The sequence below is a fragment of the Poecilia formosa genome, unplaced genomic scaffold, assembly GCF_000485575.1.
Source record: "Poecilia formosa unplaced genomic scaffold, Poecilia_formosa-5.1.2 Scaffold878, whole genome shotgun sequence".
NCBI lineage: Eukaryota > Metazoa > Chordata > Actinopteri > Cyprinodontiformes > Poeciliidae > Poecilia > Poecilia formosa.
In genome coordinates, this window is record NW_006800817.1 from 25,369 (window position 1) to 38,830 (window position 13,462).

Sequence of the window (13,462 nt, forward strand, 5' to 3'; positions counted from 1 at the left end):
AGGACCCAGGGCTGACTCCATCTGGTTCTGGTTCTGGTTCCGTCTCTCCAGCTGCAGCTCCTGACCCGGTTGGAGACAAACTCCTGGAAGATGATGGGTTGGTTGTCTGATCAGAACCAGAACCAGTCCAGACCGGGTTCTTTACTGTGGACCCGGCTGGTTAGATGTGCAGAGATCAATAAATCTGATGATTATTCTGGACCAAACCAGACCGGACCGAACTGGACCAGACCACCTGAAACTAAGTGAAGCGTTGGTTCTGGTTCTGAAACGGTCTCCGCGGTTTTTCTTGGTTCTGCAGACATAAATAAAAACGGCACAGAGTTTATTTATCAGAACTCTTTATTGGGCCGGAACCGGGCCGATCTCAGGTTCACTCCGCTTTGCTCCTCCTCACAGCTCCAGGCAGCCGGTCCTGCAGTCTGCGGCGGCAACACCGTCAGGTATCACCATGGAAACGGTAACCAGGCGACGGAGAGCGGACTCACCTCAGCAGAACCTTCTCCAGTTTGGACCGAAGCAGAACCAGCTGCCGATCGATCTGAGTCTGAAATCACAGAGAACAGAGAACCGGGTCGGTTCGGGTGGAGGAGGAGGAGGAGGAGGAGGAGGAGGATTAGGAGGATCAGGAGGAGGAGGAGGAGGAGGATCAGGAGGATCAGGAGGAGGATCAGGAGGAGGATCAGGAGGATCAGGAGGATCAGGAGGAGGATCAGGAGGAGGATCAGGAGGATCAGGAGGATCAGGAGGAGGATCAGGAGGAGGATCAGGAGGATCAGGAGGATCAGGAGGAGGTACCTTCTTCTTCTGGTAGATCAGCGGCGCGGTGAAGAAAACGACATCGGCTGCAAACAGAACAATAATCAACGACCATATTAGGATAGCAGGGCGGAGCCAGTGGGTGGAGGCGCTAATCAGCGCCTCTAGTGGTAACTGTGGGTATTACAGTAGTAGTTGATCAGGAGATGGACCAGAACCAGAACCACTCACCCAGGATCAGAATGGTGACGCCGTTGAACAACGCACCGACGTAGGTCATCAGCCACATGATGACCGCCATCTGCAACAGAACCAGAACCCAGCTGAGACCGGGCCACCAGACCGAGTCCTGCCCTCTGACCGGACCGGGTCCTGCCCTTTGACCTTCAGCGAGTCCACCAGGTCCTCCACCAGCAGCAGCCTCCTGGTCTGGACGCTCAGCCAGTTCAGGCGGTTCCGGCACCGCTCGGCCAGCTGCCGGGCCGACTCCGGGGAAACGGAGATGTCCCGGTCCAGCTGAGACCTGACAGAGGACCGGGGACGGGGTTAAAGGTCAGGGAGTCCGGAGGCTGGGCGGTTCTGTCGCCTACCTGAAGGGGTGACCTTCGTGGGACTTCTGGACCGCCTGGATCACGGATTTATAAACTCTGTCGGCAGGAAGCAGAGTCGTCATGACATCACCGTGACATCATTCCTCAGCTGAACTCCACCCACCTGAAGGTGATGGTGACGCAGAGACAGGCCAGCAACAGGTAGGACACGACGCTGATGACCGACAGTGTCGCCATGGCAACAAGAACCATCAGAGACGAGATGAACGCCGCCAAGGACTTCCTGGGATCCCTCCAATAGACGAGATGCAGGGCTGGTGAGATTGGCAGAACATGAGGCATTATGGGTAGAACCTGGTTCTGATCAAATCGGAACCTGGATCTTCAGATCCGGTCCGGTTCTGGTCCAGTATAACACAGTTTCATCTTCAAACACATAAATCCAGAACATGGTGTCTTCCAGGTAGAACCTGACCAGATTCTCATCCTGACTGCCGTCCCATTTGGACTTGCTTATGAAAACTGGTTTTGAACGAGTCCAGAACCAGCAGAACTATAATTCTTCTTCCACTTGCTGATCAGACACAGGCTGATGGACGGGTTCTGACCCATCTCCTCTCTGGGGACTGCACTCGGCATCAATAAGCCATGAAGACCCGCAGAACCAAGACGGAGATGTGGTCCAACTGACCTCCAGAACACAAGATCTACCAGAACCAGAGGAAGGTGATTGGATCTACCAGAACCTCCAGGACCTGGTGGGTCGGGAACAACCTGCCTCTGTTCTCAGAGCTGATCCGATCAGGTGACCGACGCCACGTAGCAGATTAGCAGGTCCGAGGTCCAGTTGGAGGTTCTGAAGCAGCAGCTCGGTTCTGTTGAAGGCTGAGGTTCTGCAGAGTTCTACCCTGGATTTGGCTCAGTTTAATGTTCTGTACTGGTTTAATTGGCTATAACTGGGCATACAGACTGGATTAGTGACAGCCAATCAGCTCACTGAACACAGCTAGTCTCCATGGCAACCACACAGCAGCAGGTGTTCAGGTATGTCTTACCTGCCTGAAAGAGCTCCATGGGTGATGAAGAGGAGTGGTTGGGTGAAGAAGAGTCCTCCATCTTCTTCTTCTGCAGTTTCTCAGACTCCAAGAACACTTTAACAGCTCAGGGGGCGGGGCTTCAGTCTCATGACTGTCTGATTGGTGGTTGGGGGCGGGGCTTCAGTCTCATGACTGTCTGATTGGTGGTTGGGGGCGGGGCTTCAGTCTCATGACTGTCTGATTGGTGGCTGGGGGCGGGGCTTCAGTCTCAAGACTGATTGGTGGCTAGGGGCGGGGCTTCAGTCTCAAGACTATCTGATTGGTGGACTGAACACTCACATGTTTGAATGATAAACCTTTATTAACAGATCATTGCAGGAAGTAAACAGCTGAGGAACCAAAGCAGGTTGATCAGAAACCAATAGTCACTAATTAATAATCAATAATCACAGAGCTGCTACACAACAGAGTGAGTTCGTACAAAACATCAGAGAGCAAACAGGAAGTCAGTTGTCAGCAGGAGTTCTGGAGGCCGAGCGACTGGAAAGAGAGAGAGAAAAACCATTAAAGCCGTCATAGATTTATTGATTATAGATTATAGTTTCTGGATCTAGTGCTCTGCCTGAACCCAAGCTATTTAAAGGAAGCGTTCCCACTGACTCCGCCCCTTCGTTAGACCGGTGGACAGGTTCCAGGTGCTTCTGACCTTTGACCCCTTGCTGCCCGACAGAGGACTGAATACCAAGCTATGCTAAGGACTAAAGCAGCAGCTGCTGAGGCTGACCCTCATGACCCCCCCATGACCCCATGACCCTGCCCCTTCGGGGTCATGGACCCCCATGGCCTCCATGACCAGACATGAATATGCAGACGTCTCATTGGAAGCCGACTCCTACGGCGATCAATCCGATCGCCGTAAATTTATGTACTTTATCGTCTATACAATAAAATACCTAAATTGTTTTTCTTCATATCTTGAAATGGCAAATGCACATTGAATTATGAAATGTAAATATGTTTATAAATACATCCCTGTATAGGTATGTGCGTGTGTTCGTCAATGCCAATATAAAAATGATTGATAAAAATCAATGTATCAATTAAAAACATTGTGCTTTTAGTTCGGAAACCAAAATAATGAAATATTCAGATCAAAAAGTTAGAAACATTTTTCTTTAGACCGTTTTATTCCCAGACATATGAGAGAGAGAGAGAGAGAGAGCATGAACTAAAAATAGAACGTGGTAGCAGATACGCCCCATCCAATATGGCAGACACTGTGACGTATTGCACGGGCCGACCCGCTCAATGAGGCATCTACGCATTCATGTCTATGGACAGGACCGTCCTCGATGACCTCTATGACCTCCATGACCCCTCGATGACCTCTATGACCTCCATGACCCCTCGATGACCTCCATGACTCCCCTCTGGTCTCACCTTCTGGCTCGAGATCCTGAATGAGACCGGCCCATGGATCCGGACCTGCAGAGACAGAACCGTAGGTCAAGGTGAACTCTGCACTGAGCGTGCTCAGAACAGCGACACCCACCTGCTGCGGCACTTTGACACTGACCGGGACCGGGACCTCCCAGGAGAACCGGACTGCAGCCTTCTGGGTGAACCGGACCTGGATCTTCTGGGTGAGCTGGACCTGGATCGCCGAGGAGAGGACCTGGATCTGATGACATCACAGGGTCAGAGCCCGGCGCCGTGGTTCTGGACCAGCGGGTCGACAGAACTCACCTCCTCCCTCGACTCCGGCTGCGACTCCGGCTCCGGGAATACCGCCTCCCCCGGGACCTGGACCGGGACCTGGACCGGGACCTGGACCGGGATCTAAAGCGGATCGCATCATGAGACCAGAGCGGACAGGTGGTGTGACCTCAGGCCGGCCGCGGCGTACCTGCTGCGGTGGCCGCGGCGGCCGTAGCGGTGGCAGTCATAGGCGTAGTGGCCTTTCTGTCCGCACTCGTAGCACTTGTCGTCGGGGTCAAACGGTCGCCGTGGCGGCGGCCTCTCATAGCGGGAACGCCGCGGCATCCCGTTGGACGGCTCCACCCGGACCCGGCTGCCGCAGATCACCCTGAAACACGCCGACAGCCGGTCAGTCTGCCGCCGCGCCCGGCTCACCTGTGCTCCTGGGCGGTACCCACTTCCCGTCCAGCCCTCGGACGGCGTCCTCAGCGTCCCTGGAGTCCTCGAATTCCACGAAGGCGAAGCCCGGTGGGTTCCTGGCGATCCAGACCGTTCTGAGAGGCCCGTAGTACCCGAAGGCCCGCTCCAGCTCGGCCTTCCCGGCGCCGGTCCCCAGGTTCCCCACGTAAACCTTGGACTCTGCAGACAGGAGGCAGCGTCAGGGGGCGGAGCCAGCAGCTCCAACAGCCAATCAGAGCACAGGAACATCCAACCACATACGGAGGCGGGGCCAGAGCCAACAGAACCACCAACAGAACCGCAAACAGAACCGCCATTAGATCAGCCAACAGAACCACCAACAGAACCGCAAACGGAACCGCCAACAGAACCACCATCAGAACCTCCAACAGAACCTCCAACAGAACCGCAGTGTGTAATATGCTATAATAATTTGCTCTAACGTTATCCACTCCGTATAATAAATATGAAGGTATGTGCTGGTGGGCGGGCTCAGCTGCTCTTAGCCTGTTGCTGTAATTTCCGGTGCGCCACAAGGGGGCAGCATCCTCTCACCTGTTGGCTACTTGCTGAACCAGACTCCGGTATATTTCCCGCTAATTTAACAACTTCCGCCTGTTAATCAAACCCATTGATCTACGCCTGTGATCACATGAAACAAACACCACGGACAACACCTTAGGACACGTGCAGCAGGTACAACAGTGACGTCACAGACGAATGTTAGCCGTTAACCCTACTTATAGCTCGCCAGCTGCGAAAACTCTCCGAAACTATCCAGTGAGAGAGTACCAGACGGTTCTACGGACCGGTACTGATTAAGAAGAAAGCCACAGCGGGTTACCTCCTCCGTAACGCCCGAAGCGGGACATTCTGACACCGGACGGTTCTGATCGGTCCGCGATCAGGTTAGCTCTGCTGCTAACTGCTCACTGATCCAGCGCCGGAAACAAAGAAGGCCTTTTCCGGTTGGATTTCAGCGTAAAAGTTTGGTTAGATTGAGCTTTTAATTATTATATATATGTAATCACATGATCTCACACACACACGCATATATAATTATTTTAATTTGAACGGTTTGTTGTTGCTCAGTTCCAGGAGTGTGTGCTATGGCTCTGCTTATTAAAAGTTCTGTTCTCTTTAAATCAGTTCATTAATTATGATTTCATCATCTGTCTGTATGGGGCTGTGGAGCCGCTCGACTGGACAAACATCCCTTTTAATCGTCAGCTTCTCACACAGCAAAGTTTTGATCTGCTAAGTATTCAGAGTGTCGTCTCAGTAAACTGAAGGACCAGTAGAACTTGCAGTCTGGTACCACAGGGTTCTGGTAGGAACATCTGGACCAGTCAGATCTCTGATAGAGCTGATTATTATGGCCTCTATATGTGACAAGTAGAATCTGAGATTATAATATGGATTAAAAGGGAGCCAATGAAGGGAAGCTTCATCAGGAGAAATATTTCTGTTTTTAGTTTTCATCAGAATTCTGCTGCAGCGTTTGGACCAGCTGAAGTAATCCTGGCCTGCTATGATGGAGCTGCAACCATGAAGTCGCCTTTTCATCCCCTCTGGGACTTGAGCTCAGAGTTCAGGGATTATTTGGGCTTTTGCTGTTTCTGTTTGCAAAAACAATACATTGTTGCCATGGTTACAGACAAGTTTGGTAGGGGAAGGTTTTTGAATGAGAATCTCAAATACTGAGGAGGTTGAATGCTGAACTAAAGACCTGGGCTGATATTATCTTTGGACCTAAAGAGGAACGATCAACACACAGCTTCAGTTATTACAACTAAAAACCAGCGATCAGCCCGAAACCTGGGAGCAGTGATGGACTCTGACCTGAACCTTCAGAGCCACATAAAGGCCCGGTCCCAGTGCTCAGCGGCCTACGGCCCTGTGAAGAGTGGCTTAGTCCCATCAGGGGTCAGGGGTCAGAACGGCCCTGGGTCGCAGCTTCACATCCAACATGGCGGACTGGTCACTGTTTGGCTTTCTGCTGCTAAAAAGATCAACTTCAGCAAAACAGATTATTTGAAATGTTCAGTAAAAATATTTCTGCTGGAGAAATGTGTTCAGTTGTGACTTGTTGAAAACAGAAAACTCAATATAATCCCTCATGTTCAGGGAAACCAGCATTATTTAATACTTTACTTTGGAAAACTGATTGTATTCTGTATTTTTGCGACAGCTCGCTCATATTTCCAAGATATTAAAATGTTTTAATAATTTATCAGTCTATTTGACTAATAGAGACAGGATTTATTTTTACCCATAAAACCATCTGTTTTATACAAGTTAGTTTGGTATAAAGTGGAGCTAATAAAGATCAAGTTCAGGACAATATGCCATAAATAAAAATTAATAAAAATGTCTGATGCTACATGTGAAAAATAAAAAGACTAGTTGAACTAAAATGTCCTTTTTAAGAGAAACTATGGATGTTGTGACTTTATGAACCAAAACTGTTACAATAATTCATCAGTTTTCTCCTCTAGCCTGAGAAAAAAACATGTTTAAAAATCATGATGACGATAAGAACCAAGCAGCTTTCTATTCCACCCCCACAAAAAGATATTCATTTCATAATTATATATGAAGTTTTCCCTGCAACGACTTTCTACAGAAGAAATTAAAAATAAATATCAGTTCCTGCGTTTTGTGATGAGATTTTCAGACAATAAACATTTTTTAAATTGACTTCATTAAAGTTTTTAGAAAGATTTTCAAAAGTGGATATTACACCAGAAATCTATTCTATATTTAAGTTTTAATATAATAAAATTTGGTCTTCTAACAGGGATGAAGAGTTAAATTATGATACATTTAATCCTCTGGTTAGTTAAAAATCACCTCCATTTTTAAAGTGAAATCATTTTATTTTACAGAGTGCTTAAACGTTGCAACATCACAAAAGCCCAATATTTAAACCAACATGTTAATATCTTAAGATCTGAAATTTGTTTTGCATTTGCAACATTTTCTTTTATTTTCCTCAGTTTGTGACCATTATTTTTATTTCTTCTTTTTCCTGTTCAGTTTATCATATCAAACTTTTTTATTACTAATGTGTCTTGTCATATTTTCTTTGAATTTTCTATAAAGTAAGTAAACTTTATTTATATAGCACCTTTCAGACATAAACATCACAAAGTGCTTTACAACAAAGGAAACGTCAATAATAAAAGAATCTAAAATGAACAAAATGAACCAAAAGCCCGTCTGAAGTCTTGAGACTTTTTAAATGCGTCGGTCGACTCGGAGCAGCTTTGATGGAGGGAGACGTTCCAGAGCCTCGGGGCTCCACCTGGACGGACAGAGAGGCTGCAGAAGGTCCAATTTATATTTGGGAGCCTCACCATGAAGTGCTTTAAAAGTTAACACCAAATTTTAAAGTGAGTCCTACAATACACCGTGAGCCAGAGCAGAGAGGCCAGAACCGGAGTTATGTGATCTGTTCTGTGGGTTCTGGTTCAAAGCCCGGCTGCAGCCATGGAGGATTCACTCAGAGCCACTAAAAGGCCGTTACAGAAGTCTGAACGAGAAGAAATAAAAATGGACAGACTTTCTAACTCATCATGTGATAAAATGGCTCGCAGCTTCGAAATATTCCTTAAATGGTCAAATCAGTTGCCAACTAACAGTTTGCAATGATTGTCCAATGACAGAACGCCCAGATTTCTGAGGCTATTTTTGTTCCAAGGGTTTAAAAACCCAAGATGCTTCCTGATTTCCGTGATTTTATCACCAGGAGCTACGATAAGCGTCTCGGTCCTGCCTGAAGTGGTTGTCATTCAGCCAGATTTTAGTGTCAAACAGGCAGTTACTGAGTTCAGTCAATTTAGAAAATTCAGTTTATAAAGACAGAAAAAACAATAAAACATTTCCATAAATCCGCCTTTTAACTCAAAATGTCACATGCAGCAATGAATTGTGGGTAATGCACTTCGCCAAAGTCCGTAAAAATGCGGACTTCACGTAAGAACAGAAATAGGACCCAAAATGGGCAAAAGGCGGATGTGGAGAATGTGGGACACACTGCGACCTTTAACCTTCAACATGAAAGAGGAAGGGAGAGGATTGGGACCGGGCCGAAGCCGGTTCCACAGGGTTCTACTAGCAGCTGCAGAACATTCAGGACCAGAGGACGAAAGTCTGAGACCAGAGAAACTCATCCAGGATTTAGGGGTTTGATTCCTGCAGCAGGTCAGACTGAGACCAGAAGCTGCAGCTGGAGATCTGACTAGAACCAGGAGGGTAGAGACACCACCCGGTTCTACTTCACCGGGTTCTATAGTCCTTCACTAGAACAGACTTTAAATACTGTTGTTAGTTTATAAATCACTGAACAGTTTAGGACCACAACACATTAAAGATCTGCTGTTGTTGCATCAACCTTCCAGACCTCTCAGGTTCTGGTTCTGATCGGTATCTAGAACCAGAACCAAACATGGAGAAGCAGCAAAATTGCTGAAACACCGAGTGCTTTAAATCTAGACTAGAAGCCCACCTGGTTAGTCGCCTTTGAAACATAATTGATTAAGAACGATGGTACTTGACTAAATGTAATATTTCAACTGTTGATTCTTTGTTGCATGACTGTGTTTTTATGATGTAAAGCACTTTGAAAAGCCTTGTTGCTGAAATATGATATACAAATAAAATCTGATTGATTGATGAGCCAACAGGCTGCAGGTGTGAGTGGAGGAAGAGGAGAAACTGACCTGTCTAGAGCAGATTTAAGGTTCACCACATCAGGGCGCCTGCAGGTTATCGGAGGGCAGCACTGAAGTATCGCTGCTCCTGACCTGCAAGGGCACAATGCTCATGAAACCAGCACAAACCTAAACCACAGCGCGTAATGCGCATGGCCCACTGAAACAGCTGACACTTTTATAAATTTTTATTCATTTATTTTTCCACAAATTATGCTAAATAAGAAGACATGATGTGGACCGGGAGGAGGAAGGAGATTCCCAGGTTCCGGTGGCTCTGAGACGTCCAGAGGAGGAGAAGCAACAATGTCTGCTTCATTTCTACTCTTTGGTCAACATTTCCACTGTTTAANGAAACCTGGGAGCAGTGATGGACTCTGACCTGAACCTTCGGAGCCACATAAAGGCCCGGTCCCAGTGCCCAGCGGCCTACGGCCCTGTGAAGAGTGCCTCAGTCCCATCAGGGGTCAGGGGTCAGAACGGCCCTGCGGACTGGTCACCGTTTGGCTTTCTGCTGCTAAAAAGATCAACTTCAGCAAAACAGATTATTTGAAATGTTCAGTAAAATATTTCTGCTGGAGAAATGTGTCCAGTTGTGACTTGTTGAAAACAGAAAACTCAGTATAATCCCTCATGTTCAGGGAAACCAACATTATTTAATACTTTACTTTGGAAAACTGATTTTATTCTGTATGTTTTGCGACAGACAGCTCGCTCTGTGAACTTTGCCATATTTCCAAGATATTAAAATGTTTTAATAATTTATCAGTCTATTTGACTAATAGAGACAGGATTTATTTTTACCCATAAAATCTTCTGTTTTATACAAGTTAGTTTGGCATAAAGTGGAGCTAATAAAGATCAAGTTCAGGACAATATGCCATAAATAAAATTTAATAAAAATGTCTGATGCTAGATGTGAAAAATAAAAAGACTAGTTGAACTAAAATGTCCTTTTTAAGAGAAACTATGAATGTTGTGACTTTATGAACCAAAAGTGTTACAATAATTCATCAGTTTTCTCCTCTAGTCTGAGAAAAAAACATGTTTAAAAATCATGATGACGATAAGAACCAAGCAGCTTTCTATTCCACCCCCACAAAAAGATATTCATTTCATAATTATATATAAAGTTTTCCCTGCAACGACTTTCTACAGAAGAAATTAAAAATAAATATCAATTCCTGCGTTTTGTGATGAGATTTTCAGACAATAAACATTTTTTAAATTGACTTCATTAAAGGTTTTAGAAAGATTTTCAAAAGTGGATATTACACCAGAAATCTATTCTATATTTAAGTTTTAATATAATAAAATGTGGTCTTCTAACAGGGATGAAGAGTTAAATTATGATACATTTAATCCTCTGGTTAGTTAAAAACCACCTCCATTTTTAAAGTGAAATCATTTTATTTTACAGAGTGCTTAAACGTTGCAACATCACAAAAGCCCAATATTTAAACCAACATGTTAATATCTTAAGATCTGAAATTTGTTTTGCATTTGCAACGTTTTCTTTTATTTTCCTGTCAGTTTGTGACTATTATTTTTATTTCTTCTTTATAGGGTTAGGGTTGGGTACAAACCTAAACCACAGCGCGGAATGCGCATGGCCCTCTGAAACAGCTGACTTTTTTTTTTTATTTATTTATTTTTCCACAAATTATGCTAAATAGGAAGATATGGTGTGGACCGGGTGGAGGAAGGACATTCCCAGGTTCCGGTGGCTCTGAGACGTCCAGAGGAGGAGAAGCAACAATGTCTGCTTCATTTCTACTCTTTGGTCAACATTTCCACTGTTTAACCCGCAGGTGTAGCGCCACGCTCAGGAAGAGCGGCAGATTTCACGGTCGGCCAACCGGTGACCCATCAGCTCTTCCGTTCGCCAAACCATAAAACCGGCGACCCACCAGAACCACACAGCTGAAAAGCTCAGGCGGGATCCAAACGGCTCTTAGAACTACGGGAGGATCAAACTCCCTCTTTCATTTTTAGCTCACAGAAAAAAACACCAAGCTGCCAAATAAACAAAAGCAAACTGACCAATCGGATTCAGGATTTGGCGTTCCCACAACAGACTTGCTGCTACAAGACGTTTTCACACAAAAGATAATTTTTCTCCACAATTTTAATACTAAAGAGGGTTAGGTAATAAAAAAATCCAAAAGCTATTCTTTTCTTTTTTTACTTGAAGGGTTATCTCCAGTGCCGTACCGCTACCACAACACATCATCATCTTGATGGAGGGAGCAAGCATCATTTAAACTCTACTTTCTACATGGAAACATGCAGGTTCTGTATGTCACATTGATTTTGACTCTGGTCATACAAACACGTTTTTGCCACAGCATACTGGTAATGTGAGTAGCCGCCATATTGGATCCGACTTTGAGGAGTCAGAATTTCCAAGTTTCAACTACAAATTGAACACAGACTTTGAACCATTAACTGGTGCTGATAGATAAAATGATGTCGATTTCAATATTTCTGGAGTGATCTGAAAGTTTTCAGTTTTTTTTAAGATGCCAGTTTAACTTTATTTTTACATTATTCTCTGTAATCCTGGAGATTATAGAGACAATTTCCCACCTGGACAAACGTCTTCTTTTCTTTTTCACCTTGTCTTGTTTATAACACATCGCTGCTCAGTTGTAAAAAATCTGCACCTCATGTTTACAACATCTAAAATCTTTAGTTTGAACATTAATTTTCCCTTCAAAGGAAATCAAACCTCACTGTTTCTGTTCCCGGCCTGCAGGGGGCAGCAGCGGCTCTTTGTGGAGGATAAAGCGGAACTCTTGTCTTTGCCATGTTTCCTTCGGACGCCTGCAGAGCGGGGCCGGTGTTCAGAAGAAGGCAGACCGACTACTGATCAGAGGACCGTGATGCAGAGCGGCTGGCTTCATTCAGGTCCGCAGCTGTGGCTCCGCTGCGTCCACAGACAGGTGAGGGTGACGGCGGGAAAGCAGCGGGAGGAGCACCGCGGCTGGCTGCTGACCGTGGACCCGGTCTCCCACAGGTGAGACACACGTCACCACTTCCGGTCAGGGCCGCTGAGGGTGTTCTTCCGGCCCACGTAATGCTTCAGAACCAGCTTGTGGTTCTGATATGGTTTTGATTCCGTTTCCACTGTGGTTCTGATGTGGTTCTGGTTCTGTCTCCAGTGTGGCTCTGGTGAGCTTCGGGGAGGACGGTGCGTCGGTCCAGGTGGTTCTGGGTCACGCCGTGGAACACGTGGAAGTTCTGCAGGAACCGGACCCGGACACGGAGGAGCAGCTCCGCTCCCTCTTCCAGCCTCCGGAGCCCGGTGGCCCGGATCCGGACGAGCGACACTGGAGGAGGTCTGGAGTCCGCCGCTGGCTCCAGCAGAACCGGGTTCCGGTAGAGGAGGATGGGAACGAACTTCGGGTCGCCCATGTTCTGACCATCCGGGCCCCATATCGACCCGACGACTGCAGCAGCGCCAACCAGATCATCCTGGACCGGGTCCAGAGACTGCTTCGGGTCCAGCCCGACCAGGTTCCAGATGGACCCGTTCCACCTGGAACCAGTGACGGATTATAAAGGGCATTGAGACGGATCCAGAGCGGTTCTGGTTCAGTCTGGAACCAGTTCCTGTTTAACTGGCTTTAGATGAGCCGTTCGTACCAAACGGGTTTCTGGACCACAGTCTGAATCTATCGGAAGCTCCTGAACAGAACCAGGTGGAAACGGGTCACGCAAATTGGGTGCCTCCGATGTGTTGCTCTTTAAATCTGAGGGCTGAAGCCCCGCCCCTTCCTGCTGGTCTCCTCCAATCAGCTGATCATGAATCAATTTAGTTTGAATCCTTTCAAACCAAATTGACTTTCCGGTCCCGTTGTGTTTCTCTGGACCTATCAGCTTGTTGGGTTTACAGTTTTCCAGAACCGGGTCACGGACAGTGCGGTCCCGATTGATCAAATAAATGAGATTCTACCATTAATCAGAGTTTGTATCGTTTTCCTACAACAATAAAATCTCCTTACAGCGCCCCCGGTGGCCGCCACCAGCCAACACCAGGCTCCGAGTTTGTTCCTGCCAGCCGGGCGCTGTTCAACACCGTAAAATACGGAACCGTCCCGTATTTGGCTGTTAACTGTTGCGTCCCGTATTGAACCGATTTGTTCCGTATTTCTATAAATGTCCGATAGACTCGCCTATCACACACATATCAACACTAATTATAACAATAATGACCAAAATAAAACACAGGAAATATTAA

The 13,462-nt window shown here is 46.6% G+C and overlaps 3 protein-coding genes across 6 annotated transcripts; 1 reads left to right on the top strand and 2 right to left on the bottom strand.

Annotated features, from left to right (window-relative positions):
- Window positions 1–324: 324 nt before the first annotated feature.
- Window positions 325–2,610, bottom strand: LOC103131942 (reticulon-3-like). The gene is made up of 8 exons (XM_007543679.2): window positions 2,366–2,610; window positions 1,474–1,624; window positions 1,350–1,406; window positions 1,144–1,282; window positions 991–1,060; window positions 799–845; window positions 489–547; window positions 325–422 (listed from the first exon to the last, which is right to left on the bottom strand). The coding sequence occupies exons 1-8, from the start codon at window positions 2,424–2,426 to the stop codon at window positions 374–376; spliced, it is 633 nt and encodes a 210-aa protein (XP_007543741.1). The 5' UTR covers window positions 2,427–2,610; the 3' UTR covers window positions 325–373.
- A 79-nt stretch (window positions 2,611–2,689) lies between these two features.
- Window positions 2,690–5,458, bottom strand: srsf7b (serine and arginine rich splicing factor 7b). 4 transcript variants are annotated; one of them, XM_007543681.2, is made up of 7 exons: window positions 5,349–5,458; window positions 4,504–4,684; window positions 4,254–4,433; window positions 4,094–4,186; window positions 3,924–4,028; window positions 3,788–3,832; window positions 2,690–2,887 (listed from the first exon to the last, which is right to left on the bottom strand). In XM_007543681.2, the coding sequence occupies exons 1-7, from the start codon at window positions 5,374–5,376 to the stop codon at window positions 2,854–2,856; spliced, it is 666 nt and encodes a 221-aa protein (XP_007543743.1). In that variant the 5' UTR covers window positions 5,377–5,458; the 3' UTR covers window positions 2,690–2,853. The 4 variants fall into 4 exon arrangements, with proteins under 4 accessions (XP_007543743.1, XP_007543742.1, XP_007543744.1 ...); XM_007543680.2 differs by having other exon boundaries at window positions 3,900–4,028; XM_007543682.2 differs by lacking the exon at window positions 2,690–2,887 and adding an exon at window positions 3,510–3,713 and having other exon boundaries at window positions 3,763–3,832; window positions 3,900–4,028.
- A 6,350-nt stretch (window positions 5,459–11,808) lies between these two features.
- Window positions 11,809–13,188, top strand: gemin6 (gem (nuclear organelle) associated protein 6). The gene is made up of 2 exons (XM_007543684.2): window positions 11,809–12,238; window positions 12,384–13,188. Exons 1-2 carry the CDS (start codon window positions 11,889–11,891, stop codon window positions 12,781–12,783), a joined length of 750 nt encoding a protein of 249 aa, XP_007543746.1. The 5' UTR covers window positions 11,809–11,888; the 3' UTR covers window positions 12,784–13,188.
- Window positions 13,189–13,462: the final 274 nt, after the last annotated feature.